General features: G+C 39.6%; 1 protein-coding gene across 1 annotated transcript in view; it reads right to left on the bottom strand.

The window, feature by feature from the left end:
- The window catches only part of EXTL3 (exostosin like glycosyltransferase 3), an 86,124-nt gene that overhangs the window by 8,934 nt on the left and 58,562 nt on the right, over positions 1-18,628 (bottom strand). The window contains exons 4-5 of the mRNA XM_044225025.1: positions 11,065-11,192; positions 3,065-3,209 (exon numbers count right to left, since the gene is read on the bottom strand). Coding sequence (XP_044080960.1) covers positions 3,065-3,209; positions 11,065-11,192 — 273 coding nt within the window. The remainder of the gene's footprint in view (positions 1-3,064; positions 3,210-11,064; positions 11,193-18,628) is intronic.

The raw sequence follows: 18,628 nt of genomic DNA, 5'->3' as shown, positions 1-18,628 counted from the left end.
TACCCACTGGTTTGCTGGTTATTTTGTGGCAAAGTACTTAAAAGGTGGTGAACTTAAAAGGTGAATTACAGGGACGCCTGGGTGGCTCAGTGGGTTAAAGCCTCTGCCTTCAGCTCGGGTTATGATCCCATGGCCCTGGGATCGAGTCCCACATCGGGCTCTCTGCTCAGCGGGGATCCTGCTTCCCTCCACTCTCTCTCTCTGCCTGCCTCTGTGCCTACTTGTGATCTCTCTCTCTGTCAAATAAATAAATAAAATCTTAAAAAAAAAAAACTTTATCTTTCAGAATTAGGGATGACCAACTTCACTGTTTTCAAGGACCAAACAAGTAAGGTAAATAAATGACTTTTTTTTTTTAAGATCTTATTCATTTATTTGAGAGCAAGCGAGCGTGAACAGTGGGGGAGAAGTAGAGGGGATGGGAAAAGAAAAGGGAAAGAATCCCAAGCAGACTCCCTGCCAAGCGCAGAGCTCGCAACAGGGCTCAACCCCATGACCCTGAACCAAGACCAAGAGTCAAATGCTCAACCAACTAAGCCACCCAGGTGCCCCAGTAAGTGACATTTTAAAGAAACTGATGAAAGAAAAACGAAGATCATGGGGCAAATAAACACATACATGTCCATCTACAGGGAACAGTAGCTATGTAGCTCCAGCCAATTGGTGCCTGACAAGAACAATGCCCAATGTGACCTGATCTTCATGGTTACTGAGGTCTAGATCTTTCTGTAAAATTCTCTGGTACTGTAAAAGCCTGGCACATATGGGATAGCACTGGGGGACTAAAAAAAAACATTTCTGTAAACCACAGGCTTGAGGGCTACTTTATAACCCTTGCTCTAGATTTCAAACAGAAAATAAAAACTATAAGGTCTATTAAGTGAATGATTTATTACTTGAAAGTAAAGGGATCTTGCTCTAACTTTTAAAGAGCAATCAGAATTTGAGAAGAAGCAGACTTCTCAGAAAACAAGTAAATTCTCAAGGTATTAATAGACAATGCTGAAATTAGTGGCTCTTTCTCAGATGACCAATGTGAAAATAAAGGACTCCTAGTTAGGTATGGCTTCTCAGTCAGAAATTTCCTAATCCTAATCCTACTGGCATCCCCCATCCCAACCAAAACTCACCTGTGTTTGGAAAATAAGCAAAAGGGTAAGGTTCAAGAATGGAACCAGCTTGACACATTAAGTGTGATACCAGCTTCACACATTAAGTTGTAAAAAAGAAAAGAAAAAAAAAGCTAACAATGTAATGATTTCTTAGGCTGGTTCAAAATGTCCCTAGCAAGATGACTTTCAAGATTCTGTTTGAGGTGGGTCACAAGATCCCACCATCTGAAATATGAAATATATGAGGGACAAAGCCTGGGGAGTATTGGAATATCAGTTTAAAGTACCATAGGGACATACAGGGGGGTACTGCCCTAGAAACAATTAGGTATATGAGTACAGGCTTCAGGGAACAGCCAAGGTTGGAATACAGACACAGAAAATTACCAGCCTGCCAGTATTCAGCCCCAAGATCTTGAGATATGAGAGAATGTCTAGGGAAGACCAAAGTAAGAAGACCACTAGATAGAGAAGCTAGAAGACTAAGATACTTCAACATTTATGGGGAAAACATCATGGCAGATGGGTCTTCCATGAGGGCAATGAAGTTGTCCAGAATGAGAGAGCGCATTGCAGGGGAGGTCAAGAGAATGGGCCATGTGCCACATTTTCAATGACCAGGAAGAAATGGCTAGGAGGTGCTAGATGGCAGCAACAAGACAGACGCTGTGAGCCTCAAATGAAATTTTATATGATAGCTGAGAATCATCTGGAAGTGTCATCAGTAAGCAATTATGGTTCTTTATATCTTCCCTGCTCCAAAGTACATATCTGGTGAAATGAGTACACTCAATCATTGTCCCTGGAAGAAATACAGGAACAAGGTAAAGGGGAAGTGCTGTCCTCAGAGAAAAGTCAGGTTTTAATGAGATCAAGAGATAGAGGAGACATCCTATGAAGTGGGGTGTGCAGGCAGCTTGACCTCAGAAGAGGGATTCTTCGGAGCCCAGAAGTAGTACTTGGGAGAGAAGGTATAGAGCAACACTAAGATATGTGAGTCACATCTGTCACTTCTCTAGTAGCCACATTTAAAAAAAAGATTTTCATAATTCATTTGTGAGACAGACACAGAGAACACAAGCAAGGGAGAGGGATAAGCAGATCTCCCACAGAGCACAGAGCCTGACACAGGGCTTGATCCCAGGACCCTGAGATCATGACCTGAGCTAAAGTTAGACACTTAACTGACTGAGCCACCCAGATATCCCTAGAGGCCACATTCTTAAAAAGAGAAACAATAAAATTAATTAGAATACATTTTATTTAACCCAGTGTAACCAAAATAATTGCATTTTAACATATAAAAATCTGGTGTGCACTTTACACTTACAGCTCATCTCAATACTGGCCACCTGGATTTCAAGTGCTCAATAGCCATGTGTGGCCAGTGGCAACTTTATAGGACAGAAAAGGTACAGATGAAAGAGAAGTCAGGAGCAAAAAGATGTTAGCAATAGCAATACAAGAGAGAAGTAATGACTAGAGGGGTTTGCATTTTAGATATTCAATATAAATTGGGATGTGTGCCATGGTGAAAGCTCTAAGGAAAAAACAAAACTTGTATAACCATAACAGAGGCTCGTGGTGAAGCCTGAGATAGTAGTGGGTTAACCTGAGAGAGAAGAGAACCAGCCTTCTGCTGGGCAGGCCATTTCTGGGATGGCAATGGCAAAACAACAGTATTTTAGCTCAAAGCTCTCAATTTTACAGAAGGAGAGCCTATGCCCAAAAAGAACAAACTAATTTTCCTAATAGCCTACATAAAATTGTGCAGGGAGCCTTCTCACCCTGACTTTATTGAACAGTCTTTAAAAACAGAAATAACTTAAATCTAGCATGCAAGGGACATATAAGAAACATTAGAAGGCCTAACTTTAGGGCAGCATTTCACTACCACACAAAGGCTCAACTCTTAACCAACCTCACACCAATCTTACCAAGCTTTTTCTTACCTTGTGAAAGAAGGCAGCACCTGTCAGCACCATGGACAGCTCACAGGAGTAGTTGGAGTTATAGAGCCAGGACTGATGAGGAATGTCCCATGCATGGTAACGGCCAGGGAAACCCACAATGCGATCCCGTGCTTCTCTCCACACCCTCAGAAAACACAAGTATATGCACACACCTGAGTACAAAGCTCTAAGAGTATCAGAAACATTTAAAATTATTGCTCTATCTTGCAAAAAAAACTCTGGCCCTTGGGCTATTCTTTTTTCCTCTTAAAAATTTTTAAACAGGCGCACCTGGGTGGCTCATTGGGTTAAAGCCTCTGCCTTAGCCTCAGGTCATGATCCCAGGGTCCTGGGATTAAGCCCCACATCAGGCTCTCTGCTCAGCGGGGCGCCTGCTTCCCCCCCTCTCTCTGCCTGCCTCTCTGCCTACCTGTGATCTCAGTCTGTCAAATAAATAAATAAAATCTTTTAAAAAAAATTTTTAAACAAAATTAATCACAGGCTAAACAGGATAAGAACAAGCAAACAGTGCTACATGTAGCTTCTTTAATAAGCACCCACTTATTGCTCTTCTAATTTCTGCAGCCAGGACTTCTCTACCCTTTACAGAAAGAACAAGCTGGAATAACATGTGAAGGAGGTAACTGAAGTTCAGAAGTCTCCAAAATGGGGTATGTACATCATCAAAAGAAGTGATCTACAGGACCATACAATTGAAAGACTCATAAATGCAAGAAATAATAAGCTGACGGGGCTTGGGTGACTCAGTCAGTTAAGCATCTGCCTTCAGCTCAGGTCATGATCTCAGGGTCCTGGATTCAAGCTCCACCCATTTTGGGATCCCTGCTCAAAGGCAAGACTGCTTGTCCCTCTCCTTCTGCCCCTCCTCCAGCTCGTGCATGCATGCACTCTGTCTCAAATAAATACATAAAATATTTAAAAAATAATAAACTGAAAATTCAGCATATTTCCAGGATAAACTTTTATATCATCCCCAAATTTATTGAAAAGGTAGAACAAATAAAACCAGTTCCCCAATTTCACAGGCTAAAAATCAGAAAGCTGAAAGCACTTATGCACTACAAAACCCTACAGCCCTGTAGAAGGGCTTCAGGAGTCCTATAAACAATGAACCACTACATCCCCACTCCACCTCACTCCCAAACAAAATATAAACTGCTTGAGAAACTCTCTCATCATGTACATGGAACTTCAATTCCTAAAAAAGAAAGAGTTTATTCCCAAAGAGTTCCCCTCCTATTAGGTTTGAAAGCAATTAATCTAGTAGGATAGATGAGAAACCACAACTTCTATCACAATTTAACAGTCTTCTAGATGGGCCTTCTTCCATGTCCTACCCAAGTCCTACTTCAGTCCTAATTTATTTCCTAAGAACAACTCCAAATTACTAACCTAAAAAGCTATATTTGAATGTAAAAACTGCCAATAAATACCACTGAGATATCCAAATGTTATCATCAGTATTCCTAAAAATACTGATGTCTTCAAATGCCTATTGTTCTTAATAGTACTACTAGGCTAGCAGAATAGTAAACTGAATATTTCAATCATCTGATTTGGTTGATTTAAATAAATATAATGTAATAAATTCTTAATAAGGCAAAATCTATTGGCTACACATATGATATCAAAAGATACCATCTAATTTGTTAAGGGCGGTCAACCAAGATACAGTCAACTGGGTGTTAATTATTTATTAAGTAATAAGGGGGAAAACCAATATGGAAGGAATTGTAGAAGATAAACACAAGGAACAGCTTAATTAAATTCCTGGGACAACACATCAGTAGTTTTAGATAGTATGGTCTCAGAGGACATTTGAAAGTTAGGCATTTTAAAAGACTGACAATTAGGGACATCTGAGTGGCTCAGATGGTTAAGCATCTGACTCTTGATTTTGGCTCAGTCCATCATCTCACCAGGGTTGTGAGATCTAAATGAATCCATCTCCACACTCAGCGGGAGTTTGTCTTTCTTCCTCTCCCTCTGCTCCTCCCCCACTTGTATGCCTGGGCTCCAAAATAAATAAATCTTTTAAAAAAAATAAATTTATCAAATATAAACAATGCTACCAATTTACATAAAAATGTTGCACATAATCAGTTCCTTAACATATAATCAAACTTGCACTGCACTAAATATTTTTAATGTATGTGCTAAATTATAGAGCAGGCTTTGGTATACTTTAATGAATTGTTCTTTAAATGTGTTAATGTTCTAGTTACCAAGACACTATATACTTTTGTTAAAGATTTATTTATTCACTTTAGAGAGAGAGTGCAGGGAGAGGCAGAGGGACAGGGAGAGAGAAACTCCAGCAGACTCCTGGCTCACAACTAACCTATGGCTCAATCCCAGGACCCTGAGATCATGACCAGAGGGGAAATCAAGAGTCCAGCGCTCAACCAACTGCACCACCCAGGGCCCACTGCAACATACTATAACATGAAAAAGGTTTCAAAGGTAATTTATAGCTCAAACTTCAAAATAAAAAATTCGCTAGATAAATGAAAACTCAAAAAACTAAGGAAAACTTTAGAAATAATGAAATCAAGACAGAATTCCACTGAAGAATTTGAATCATGAGTAATATTTTTCTATTTACATTTCAAACTTAAATACTATCATCTTGGAAATAAGTGCATCAATTCAACCTTTTTGTGGTATGAAGTTTGACACATCATTTACCACACATCATTCCCAAATTAGTACAGTCAGTTCAATAAAAACAAAAAACTGTTAACAGTTAAAACACGACATATTTCAAATAAAGACATATTTTTAAGCAAGTATGCAAGATCTAAATAATTTTTAATAAGTTACCTGAATGAAGAAGATGTTACTGTTAACTTCTTAAGATTTTATTTATCTATTTGTCAGAGAGAGAGAGCGCACACAAGGAGGCAGAGGCAGAGAGAAAAGCAGGCTCCCCACTAAGCAAGGAGCCTGATGCGGAACTCGATCCCACGACCCTGGGATCATGACCCGAGCCGAAGGCAGATGCTTAACTGAATGAGCCACCCAGGCGTCCCTACTGTTAATTTTTAAGATTTTATTTATTTCATTGAGAGAGAAAGCATGAGCAGGGTGAGGGGCAGATGGAGCAGCAGACTCCCCAGTGAGCAGGAAGCCCAATGCTGGGCTTGATCCCAGGACTCCGGGATCACAACCTGAACTGAAGGCAGACACTTAACTGACTGCCTGATCCACCCAGGTACCCCTTACAATTAATTTTTTAAAAGATTAATTTGAGAGAGCAAGCAAGCATGGGAACGGAGATGGGGAGGAACAGAAGGAGAGGGACAGACTCCCAGCTGAGCACAGAGCCTGATGCAGGTCTCTATCCCACCACCCTGAGATCATGACCTGAGCCAAAATCAAGAGTTGGATGCTGGGATGCCTGGGTGGCGTTGGTTGGACGACTGCCTTCGGCTCAGGTCATGATCCTGGAGTCCCGGGATCGAGTCCCGCATCGGGCTCCCAGCTCCACGGGGAGTCTGCTTCTCTCTCTGACCTTCTCCTCGCTCATGCTCTCACTGTCTCTCTCTCTCTCTCAAATAAATAAATAAGATCTTTAAAAAAGAAAAAAGAGTTGGATGCTTAACTGTCTGAGCCACCCATGTGCCCCATTACTATTAATTTTTAAATGAAAGCTGATTTTATGATCTTTGAAACTTAGGCATAACAGTTTTGAATAAAGATCAGTAAATATTTATGATATTACAGTATATTAAAGTATGTTTACATTTAATATAAATTTAATAATAATGTACATAAAGGTTAAGTACTACATTTAATGTATATTTAGTACCTTAAAGTCCATATTAAACTAATATGGACTTTATTATACAAAGACACATTCTTAATCTTGTTGGTTATACTTCCATGTTTTTCCTTCTGGTTCATTAAGAATCAATTTGAAATGCTTTAAGAAAATAAACTGTAAAATTAACTAATAATCCAAAAATGTATAAAAAAAAAAAGTAAGGTAAGATTTTGCTTCCTACTTAAGAAACAAGAATTTCTTTTCCAAATCCCATGTTTCTTATATTATGATAGTATATAAGCCTTTTCCTCCTCTCCAAACAAAATACTGAGGCAAATCATGGCAAAGGAAAAGGTTTTAGTTAGTTCCCTTTGGAAAAGAAAACCTATAAAGCAGAGCCATAAAATACAGAGAAAAAGATCAATGTCCTGCTTCAAAACAAGAAGACACTTGGACCCAGGAAGAGAAACCTACCTTACAGTCCCGAATCCCATACCTTCTCTTGAGCTTGTGTAGTCTTTTCTTTCTCTCTTTTTCCCAATAAAGTTTACTGAGATATAAATCACATGCCATAAAATTCACTCACGTAAAAGTGTTTAACTTTGGGTTTTAGTATATTCACAAAGCTGTGCAACCATCACCACTATCTAATTTGATATTGTTTTAATCACTCCAAAAACAAACCCCATACCCATGAGCAGTTGCTCCCCATCTCCTTCTGTCCCCAGCCGTGGCAACCACTCATCTTCTATCCGACTCCATTGGCCTACTGTGGACATTTCACATAAACTAAATCAAAGAGCAGGTGGCCTTTCCTACCTGGATTCTGTCACTTAGCCTGGCTTCAAGATTCATATGGTAGCTCATATCAGTACTTCACTCCTTTCTATTGCTAAATAGTATTCCATTGTATGGATATATCACTTTTTTTTTTTAATCCATTCATTCGCTGATGGATGTCTGGGTTGTTTATACTTAGTTTATTTTTTTAACAACTAATTTTTGTGTGTGTGGCAAAATACATGCAACATATGTTTACCATTTTTTTAATTTTAATTTTTATTTATTTGACACAGAGAGAGAGATCACAAGTAGGCAGAGAGGCAGGCAGAGGGAGAGGAGGAAGCAGGCTCCCCACTGAGCAGAGAGCCCCATGTGGGGCTCGATCCCAGGACCCTGAGATCATGACCCCAGCCGAAGGCAGAGGCTTAACCCACTGAGCCACCCAGATGTCCCTACATTTACCATTTTAATCATGTTTATGAGCACAGTTGAATGGCATTAAATACATTCACACTGTACAAACATGACCTCCATCCATCTCCAGAAGTTTTTCATCTTCTCAACCTGAAACTCAGTGCCTATTAAACACTTAACTCCGCATTCCTGCCTTCCTCTAGCCCCCTAGCAACCACCATTCGACAATCTGTCACTGTGGATCTGACATATAAATAGAATCATATGATATTTACCCTTCTGTGTTGCTTATACTTGTTCACTATTATAAATAATGCTGCTATGAACATTCATGTACTGCTTCTGTATGGGCATATGTTTTCAATTCTCTTGGATCCCCGTTGTTTTACTGGTCCATTAAGAACCTATCTGCCAGGGGCGCCTGGGTGGCTCAGTAGGTTAAAGCCTCTGCCTTTGGCTCAGGTCATGATCCCAGGGTCCAGGGATCGAGCCCCGCATCGGGCTCTCTGCTTGGAGGGGAGCCTGCTTCCTCCTCTCTCTCTGCCTGCCTCTCTGCCTACTTGTGATCTCTGTCTGTAAAAATAAATAAATAAAATATTTAAAAAAAAAAAAAAAGAACCTATCTGCCTTTTTCTTTGCTATATAAGTTGAAATTAGCCAAACCCCTATTATCCTTTGCCTGAGGAGGTAGTTCTTGTTATACCTGCTTCTTCCCTTTTGAACCTAGGTCTGTTCCACTCCCATTCGGATGAAATAAGCAAACTGGAAAGAAAAGAAAAAGCTTTTAGGGGCGATTGGGTGGTCCCAGGGTTCTGGGATGAAGCCCCACATCGGGCTCTCTACTCAGAGGGAAGACTGCTTCTCCCTCTCACGCTCCCCCTACCTGTGCTCCCTCTCTTGTTGTCTCTGTCACCCATAAATAAATAAAATCTTTAAAATGAGAGAGAGGGAGAGAGAGAGAAAGAAAGAAAAAGAAAAAGCTTTTAGATCAAAGGATGCCCAAATAAATGAGTCAAGGTGATGAAAGACTGGGTAGTTATCACCAGAAATAATTCTCCAGTTCCACACCGGAGGCTAAACCACAAATTTCCAATGATTGGTAAGAAATTCTTATAACTTAATAATAAAAAGACAAATAATCCAAATAACAATGGGCAAAGGATCTGAAAAGACACTTCTTCAAAGAAGATACACAAATGATTACTGCACATGAAAAGCTATTCAACATCATTAGTCATTAGAGAAATGCAAATCAAAACTATACTGAAATACCACTTCACACACAGTAGGATGGCTATAAACAAAAAACAAAAAATAGCAAATACTGTCAAGGACATGGAAAAATTGGAACCCTTATACACTGATCATGGCAATACAATGGTGCAGTCTCTGTGGAAAACAATACAGTAGTTCCTCAAAATGTCAAAGAGTGATCCCACCCAACGTATATATCCAAGAGAAAAGAAACATGAACACAAACACTCGTACATGCATTTTCATAACAGCATTATTCAATAACCAAGAAGTAGAAATAACCCAGATATTCATCAACAGATAAATCGACCAGCAAAATGTGTATATCTAGACAAAATAAGTATCAACATGTGCTACGAGATGAATGAACCTTTTAAACACTAGGTTAAGTGAAAGGCGCAGGTTACACATCAGCACATATTATATGGTACCATTTACAGTCAAAGTGTCCACAAAAAGCAATTTATGGAGGCACAGGTAGATTAATGGTTGCCTAGGGCTTAGAGCAGTTGGAGGGAAGTGGGAAGTGACGAGTTATGTGGGTACACAGGATTTCTTTTGGCCGTAATGAAGATTTCTAAAAAGATCAAGGTGACAGTTGCAGAACTCTGTAAATACACTAAAAACCACTGGATGAGACATAAATGAGCAAATTGTATGACATATGAATTGTATTTAACAAATGTTACCCAAAACGAAATTGTGAGGAAATGTCCCAAACCCGGATGTCACAGTAAATGTCAAACTGCTTTAAAATTAAGTCTCTAAGGCCTACCCTCAATTTTTGTACTTACCTCACTATGGACAGATGATAAACTGTCCATGGCCTGCATTCTAGTCCATGATACACTTTGAACAGTCCTTATCTACTCTGTTCTCTAACCTGTAATGCTCCCTCAACTGGGATCTATAAACCCCAGTAAGAACTACCTAAGAGTCAAGAAAACAAAATAGTTAAGTCAGTGGGCACTACAAGTTCCGGAGTCAGACAAACCTGCACTTGAATTCCAGCTCTGCCACTTACTGTCTAGAGTCATGGTTTGGTTCTCCTGGATCTCAATTGACTCCTATGTAAAATGGAGATGAGTACAACTTGTATCACCAAGTTTTTGGAGTGTTAATGAGATAAATTGTAGAGTGCTCAGCCAGTCTCCAGCACACAGCCTGGGCTCACCAATATCATGCACTGTCATTATCAGAACCACCTCCACCAACTCCTCCCCCTCTTTTCCTCTGGATCTTTACATCTAACCCCATCCTTCTCTATGTCTTTTAAGCCCCAGGACTCTGGCACTGTTGCATTGCCCTAACACACAGCAACATGTTGCTTCTGCCTGACTGGAAGCTATTCCCCATTCCTGTAAACACAAAAAGCTCCAATTTCTCTCAGGAAACTACCCTTTGCCTCCACTCAGTCCGTGTGGTTTGTGGTTGGAAGATGATGTACTTGCCCCTCCAGGGCCAGGCAGATTAAGTCTGGTCTAGCCAATCACAGAAGCCATCTCCCTGGCCTCAGAGGAAGAGTCTTTGTGAAATCAAAGGCAACAAAGAGGAAAGCAGAACCTCAAGATGAAGAGAAATGGAGTTCTCCAACATCACCTATGACCTAAAAACCAGCTATGTCCTAAGTCAGCCATTACTACCTCTGAGGATTTCTGTTACTGATAGCCAAGAAATTCATTTTGCTGCCTAATCCAGGTTTGAGTTGCTTTTCTGTCACTTGCAAACAAAAGTGTCTCCTGATTGAAAATCAGCTGCTCACCGAAACCCAAACATGATTTCATCATGGCGGAGGTGAGCATCATCATCAATAGAGAGGATGGCCTCTGTCTCAATTTCATTCCAGGGCAAGAATCGATTGTTCAAACTGTTCTTCTCAGTACGGACCACCTGTAAGGAAGAAGTAAAAACACTAATGGTCAGTGCTGCATTACAGAATACAAAACCCAAACTGCCTTTAGGTCAAAGGTAAATTTACTAAATAATCTTGCCTGGTTGCCTACTGCCTGTAAACCCTAGCATATGCCTTTCAGGAATAGAAACTGCCTTATAATTCAGCAAATGTATAAGGATTTCACATTTTAAGCTTTATTCATTTGCTAACTAATTTTCTTGTGAAAGCAGTTAAAGCTGAGGATTATTTTGCATAAGCAATAAACACAGTCTAGGGAAATCAAAAATAACTTTCCCAAGAGAACACAAGGTAGCAGAGTAGAACTGGGATTATAATTCCCAGCTCTGAAATCCCCAGGCTTGCTCATGAATTTTAAAACCCAATTCAGAAATCCCCTCAGTCTGTGTCATTTCTGATGCCTAATTTTAAGGTTTATCTGGTATTTTAGGGGGAAGGAAAAAAAAAAAAAAAAGGAGAGCCCACCCAGTAGAGGTTAATTACCTAACCCTTTGCAATTTGCAGTTTCCACCTGTGGCACTGACTACACATAGAAAACTTTCTTTCAGGGGGTACCTAATTCAGAGAAGTTAACAGCTGTGTCCGCAGCAAATCCCTATTCAGAGAATCTCTACCCAAAGTGACCCATATATGCAAAGCAGTATTTTCTTCATAAAACAAAGATTAGTGCCCAAACAGAACTACATTATTAAAACAACAACAACTATTTTTAACTTAGACGTTACCTTAGATGAGCATAGTTTATTACAATGCAGGCAGTAGTTTTGCTAATCACCTTGCCCAATACTCAAATGAGGATGATCATACTCAGTACTTTAATAGCTCATTTTATTTTTATGGTATCTATATCTAATTAATCCAACTGATGAGGAACTATCATTTTATTTCAAAAAAAATAGAAACCAAGAACTTCCTGAGCAATCATCTTTTTAGAAAGACTGGAAGAGTCACCTTTTTTTTTTTTTAAGATTTTTATTTATTTATTTGACAGAGAGAGACTCAGCGAGAGAGGGAACACAAGCGGGGGAGTGGGAGTGGGAGAGGGAGAAGCAGACTTCCCGCCAAACAGGGAGCCTGATGTAGGCCTTGTTCCCAGGACCCTGGGACCACGCATGACCTGAGCCAAAGGCAGACGCCTAACGACTGAGCCACCCAGATGTCCTGAGTTGCCTTACTTACAATAGAAGCTTAAACTGAGAATAAGCTCTACCTAGCTTGATCAATGGAATTATACGCAGGATCTAGAAGTTTATGAGTGGTTTCAAAGGTCCTCCTATGACCTCACAAATATGGTCTCTTCAGTTTAAAATACTTTTTCTCCTATTCTTCGACTGAAATTATTCTCTCCCTAGAGACTGAGCTCTCACACCTCCTGTCACTTCCTCCCTTTTCAAAATTAATCACTTCTATGTTCTTAGAGCACAGTCCGCATACTTCAATTAAATCATTCTAAGACACCTAGAATCCAATTAGTTCAGAGCTCAAAGGGCCTTGGAGATCATATGGTCCAATTCTCACCCTGTACACAAACGACAAATGGCAGAGCCAGACGCTAACTTGTGCCTTCTAACTCCAAAGCAGTCTTTTTCTGCTAAACTCCTATTAAATTTAGAACTCTCATCAAATCAAAGCCCTATGGAAAATGCATTATTAACTGTGTACCATCAAAGAAGAAAAATGCTGCAAAACAAGAAAGCATGTGAAATAGTTTATCACTTAGAATGTTTACTCTATTAAGGAGCTTTTTAAGACTTTGCCTCACCCCCAGAGGAGCTCCTCCCAAGTCAAGACAAGAGAGGATCTATAACAGATTTGCTACTACAGAAAACATATGTCAGAACAAAGCTATAGACACAGATTCCACCCTGCCCTGAAGCATGTTTGACCAGTGTAAAAATCCTCATCTTCCAAGCTCAGATTCAGCAGTTACAGAACAAAGCACTGGGCTCTGGGTTGGGGGTGGGGGGTAAAGAACAAGGAGGGGGAGATGATCAAGTACTCACCATAGAAGCTGCTGGGCTCCATTCCCAAGGAGCAGGAAAGTGGCCAGAAGTAGCAGAAGCCAAACCCCAACCTTAGCAACCATAAAATGCCATCTATCTTACAATGCACCCAATTTCAGAGATGTTAAAATGTTAATAATGTCCACCTTACAATCAATGGACTATGGCATCTGTCTGCTCAATCACATCCAACAAACTACCCCTGATCCTTCATTCAGTTAATACAGAACTGCAATTTTGCCAGTTCAGGGAAACAAAGCTGCCCCCTCAACTCTAGCAACAATGCACATAGCTTAAAATGAAGAAGAAATAATTGAAAAATCCATTTCTTGACTATTCAACTGTAGATTATCAGTTTTGCAAGTCAGACACCAGGAGGATTATCTATAGTAAAATTAGTAATCCAGGAACATAGCACAGAGCTTTAGTACTCAGAGTGGACCCAAAGATCAGCAAAAGGGGCCTCGCTGTCCTCCTGAGGACTCTCTTAGAAATGCAGGCCTACCCCAAACCTACCAAGTCAGAACCTGCAAAATCCCCAGGTGATTCCTATTTTGACAGGGTCCGTAAAGAAAAAAGGCGGCTTTGGAGTCAATCAGAAAAGCCTAAGTTCAAACTCCAACTCTACTACTTACTTGTTGTGTGAAGGTAAGGAAGCAGCCTCTCTGCTAAATGTATATAGCACCATGTTGTGTGCAGAAATGGAACTTGCTTATCAGCCAAACTTGACAATCTTATAAACAACCTAATTCACTCTAAAAACAGAAAGCAACAGCAAAAACTAAAATAGTCGTGATCTGATGCCTAGATCATATCCAAAATTTTTATCCAATTTACAAAGTAAACCAAATCAAGAGGATCTACTTGTTCACCAGAAGACTTGGAATTGAAGATCTAATACCAAATGTGTTTTAGCCTAGATTTTACATCCACGTTTTTATCAAGTTTATTAAAGTCCATTAAGAGGCAAGCCCATTAAGAACAATTACTATGGGGGCGCCTGGGTGGCTCAGTCTGTTAAGCATCTGCCTTCAGCTCAGGTCATGATCCTTGGGTCCTGAGATCAAGCCCCACATCAGGCTCCCTAAGCAGCGGGGTGCCTGCTTCTGCTTCCCCTTCTCCCTCTGCCTCTGCCTCCACTGATGAGTGCTCGCTCTCTCTCTAATAAATAAAATCTTAAAAAAAAAAAAAACTACTATGGATTCCAGAAATAGAGTACACATACTACTTCTGCTCATCCTGGCACAACTCCAACGGGCTGAATGGCAGCAAGATTTTAAGGATTAGGGAACTGGTGCAATAGTCATCAGAATAAAAGAAAAAATTTAAGGATTCATAGAAACACAACATCATGAGTTGCAGCAGCTTATTTCTGGTTAACTTACAAACAACTGTGGTCAATAAGTCTGCTTTCAGAATTTATAGCAGGGATTCTCAATTCTGAGTGATTTTGCCCATCATGAAACATTTAAAACAATGTCTTTGGACATTTGTGGTTGTCACAACTGGTGAAGAAAGGAGGTAAGCTACTCGTGTCTAGCTAGCAGAGGCCAGGTGTGTTGGTAAATCATACAAAGCACCGGACAAGCCCCAAAACAAAGACTCATCCGACCCTAATACCATCAGGGCTACTGCTGAGACACTCTGATTTAGAGTCAACAATCAGAAAACAGTACACCAAACTGCAAAGAATAAATGTAGTTTGTTATTCCTCCTAACCAAAAGGATTTCTGCACTTATAAACACTGCACATATAAACTAAAATTAAGGAGGGGAAAAGAGTAAAAGCTTTCTTCTAACAGTTCTGCCTCCAAGCTACAGCGCTTAATGGCTGTAATCAGCAAACCAACCGTTATCCCTTCTGGCACCAAAATCATAAAGACAAAAAAACTTAAATATTTGTAATGCAGACCTGCAGAGGAGCTTGGCCTCTAAGAGTCTGAGAAATGACAGATCATACATGAAAGAAATGAGTCATCCAGAGTAGTAAGTCGTGTTTACAAAATATTCTCATTTTTGTTGACATTCTTTGTTTTGTTTTTCAAATTTAAAAACTCTTTCTTCCTCAATTGGCTATTTTTTTCATGCCTTATGATTATACGTTAGTAACCTGTGAACATGAAGACTGACCTTCACGTTACTGAGTGAATTACTGGTTACAACACTGACCAGAATGTATAGCCTATGGTCCCTGGAATCCAACAAGTGTTCAACAAACATTTTATAAATGAATGAATGAACAATTGACTCGGAAATAAGACCCAATTTAGCCCTGTCCATTCTATTTTCAGAATATGGAATAAAGACAATAAATTTATATATCAAAACCACAACATTTTATATACTGAAACTTCCTTGTATTTAATCTAGTTTTCCACAGCAAAACAATCCATCAACCTACAACTATCAAGTCAGGAGCAATGCTCAGTAACATTCATTTTTCTTGTTTCGCATACAATGCTTCCTGTGGATGCTTCACTAGTTCTCCTGTTTACCATCATTCATAAAAGCCTTGACTTTCTCTCACTGCAACTCTCTTCCTGTCACCATGGAACAGTACAGCAATCATAGCCTGGAGCCCTACCATATGCAAATGTATGCAAGTGTATGTATGATCAAAAAACAGTTTTAGTAACCTCAGGTAACATTCAAATTGGTTCTTGAGGAATTCTGGAATTTATAAATGATAAAGAGCTACTATTCTAATAGGATCCTTTCTTCTAGTATGCTAACTAGGCATTTGGCTTCTAAATCCAGACAGAATCAGCAAACCCACATGAAGTAGGAAAGTATCAATTTATATAATAAATACTTAATTAGTTATCATAATAAATGTGATGTCCAATTAATAGTTAGCAAATATCTCTTAATATGTAAGGTGTGGAAATATAAGTAGTTACTGCTGTTAACAAGGAACAATAGCACATGTCAACAATTATTAAGTGATAGTTGCTTAAATATAGCAGGATAAATTTGGATTCAAATAGAATAAATACTTAAATATGGAATCTTTTATAAAAACAGCTCATGACCAGCCATAGGAAGGTCTTTGAAGTTGGTAAGCAAGAAAAATAGGGCTTGAAGAGATTATGTGAATTAACACAAGTCATAAAGCAGACCAAGAACAGAGAGCACAAAAAGGTAAAACATACCTAAGAAGTAATAAAATTAGAAAACGTATGTGGAGGGGGTCCTGGGTGGCTTAGTTGGTTAAGTGGTCGCTCTTGATCTCAATGCAGGTGATAATCTCAAGGTCACGAGATGGAGTCCTGTGTCAGGCTCCATGTTGAGCAGGGAGTCTGCTTGAGACTCACTCTCTCCCTCTCCCTATGCCCCTCCCCTGGCTCACACGTACATATACATGCATGTGCGCTCACCCTCTCTCAAATAAATAAATCTTGGAAAGAAACAGAGAGAAAAGAAAATGTAGGTGGAAAATATAAAGTGATCATGCAAACACATAATGCCACCTACTAAACTCAGCAATTTTTTTTTTAACTCAGCAATTTAAATATCCTTATAACATTATCCTTTCTCTCCTTTTCTCTTTTTTTTTTTTTATAGAGAGGGAGAGAGAGACTCCTAAGGAGGCTGGCATGCCCAGCGCAGAGGCGCAGTTTTGAGGCGCAGTGGTGCGGCTCCATCTCACAACCCTGAGATCATGACCTGAGCGGAAATCAAGAGTTGGGACACGGGCGCCTGGGTGGCTCAGTGGGTTAAGCTGCTGCCTTCGGCTCAGGTCATGATCTCAGGGTCCTGGGATCGAATCCCGCATCGGGCTCTCTGCTCAGCGGGGAGCCTGCTTCCTCCTCTCTCTCTCTGCCTGCCTCTCTGCCTACTTGTGATCTCTCTCTGTTAAATAAATAAATAAAATCTTTAAAAAAAAAAAAAGAGTTGGGACACAAGCAATTGAGTCAGTGGGGTGCTCCTTTTTCTCTTTAAGATCAAATTTTGTTCAGCCAAAGCTAGCAATTTTCAGCCACAATACATACACATGTATAATGCACTTCTGTAATGAATACATTTCTGAAAATGAACCTTATGTCAAGGCATCATATAGACAGTTAGGTAAACACCATCTAATTTTTGTCCTCCATCCTTCCCTTTCCTCCAACTTAAAAAAGTAACCCATCGCAGAGCTCAGGAATCAAGAAAATGAGGTCCAAAAGGAAGCAAGCACATGGTCATGTTTACTACCTACCTGTGAGGACTCACGTGAAACAGCTTGAGGGGATGGTGATCAACAGATAAAGGCCAAGGAGCATTAAGATATATTAGTTTTTCAAGGAATTCATTCAATAAACACCAAGTGGTGGGGACAAAAAGTTAGGAAGAGCACAGAAAAAGAAAAAAGAGTAAGGTAACACACTGAACTGGTTTTCTATTTACAACTTTCTTTAAATTTGGGTCAATTGCAGTATTAAAAATTATATATTTTAGGTTATAAGTCTGTTTTAACTCATATAAGAGAAGTTAACACATGCTCCCTATGAAACTGTAGGTAAAGAACTGTGGGTAGCATAGGTTGGAGGTCTGCTATCAAATCAGAGAATGCATAGCAAGACTACAACACAGTGCTGAACACAGAAAATGCTCAAAACTTGTTAGCTCTTATTATTACACAAGATTAACACAATCTCTTCCTGTTTTATTTTGTGAACATTTTATATACATACATATACATACATACATACATACATACACACACACACACACATATACATACATACACATCCCATGCCTTTTCAAGAAATTCAAATTTAGTAAAAATATGCACTGAACATGGTTCAGAAGTCCTAAGTTCTAATTTCAATATTAATTAGTTGAGTGACCTAAAGTAATAAAATTCTCAGTCTTAGATTCCTTACTTTGAATTAATAAAAAGAGTACATATAGACTAAGAGGGGAAGATTCTACCTAAAGAACTGATTTGTAGCAATTAGGAAATCATTTATGCAACATGACTTTTCAGCAATTTATGATTCTTTTTTTTTTTTTAAAGATTTTATTTATCCATTTGACAGAGAGAGAGATCACAAGTAGGCAGAGAGGCAGGCAGAGAGAGAGGAGGAAGCAGGCTCCCGGCTGAGCAGAGAGCCCGATGCGGGACTCGATCCCAGGACCCTGAGATCATGACCTGAGCCGAAGGCAGCGGCTTAACCCACTGAGCCACCCAGGCGCCCTACATTTATGATTCTTGCTATCAATTTCTGATTTTTGGTAGCTTTGTCTTACACAATTCTCCTTTGCAGCCATGCAGCCCCTTCTCAAACAGAAAAAAAGAGGGCCACACCTATAATTACCAAGTTAGTAAGTAAAATGATGTCCACCCCCCCAAAAAAAAACCAGATACACCAACACCTAATGAAGTATACCAGACTTTGTATAATCTTGGACCTAGAAAAGCTAGG

Source organism: Neovison vison, chromosome 11 (genome assembly GCF_020171115.1).
Source record: "Neovison vison isolate M4711 chromosome 11, ASM_NN_V1, whole genome shotgun sequence".
Classification (NCBI taxonomy): domain Eukaryota; kingdom Metazoa; phylum Chordata; class Mammalia; order Carnivora; family Mustelidae; genus Neogale; species Neogale vison.
The sequence above is the reverse complement of the archived record's forward strand: the minus strand, read 5'-3'. Positions and strand labels throughout refer to the sequence as shown.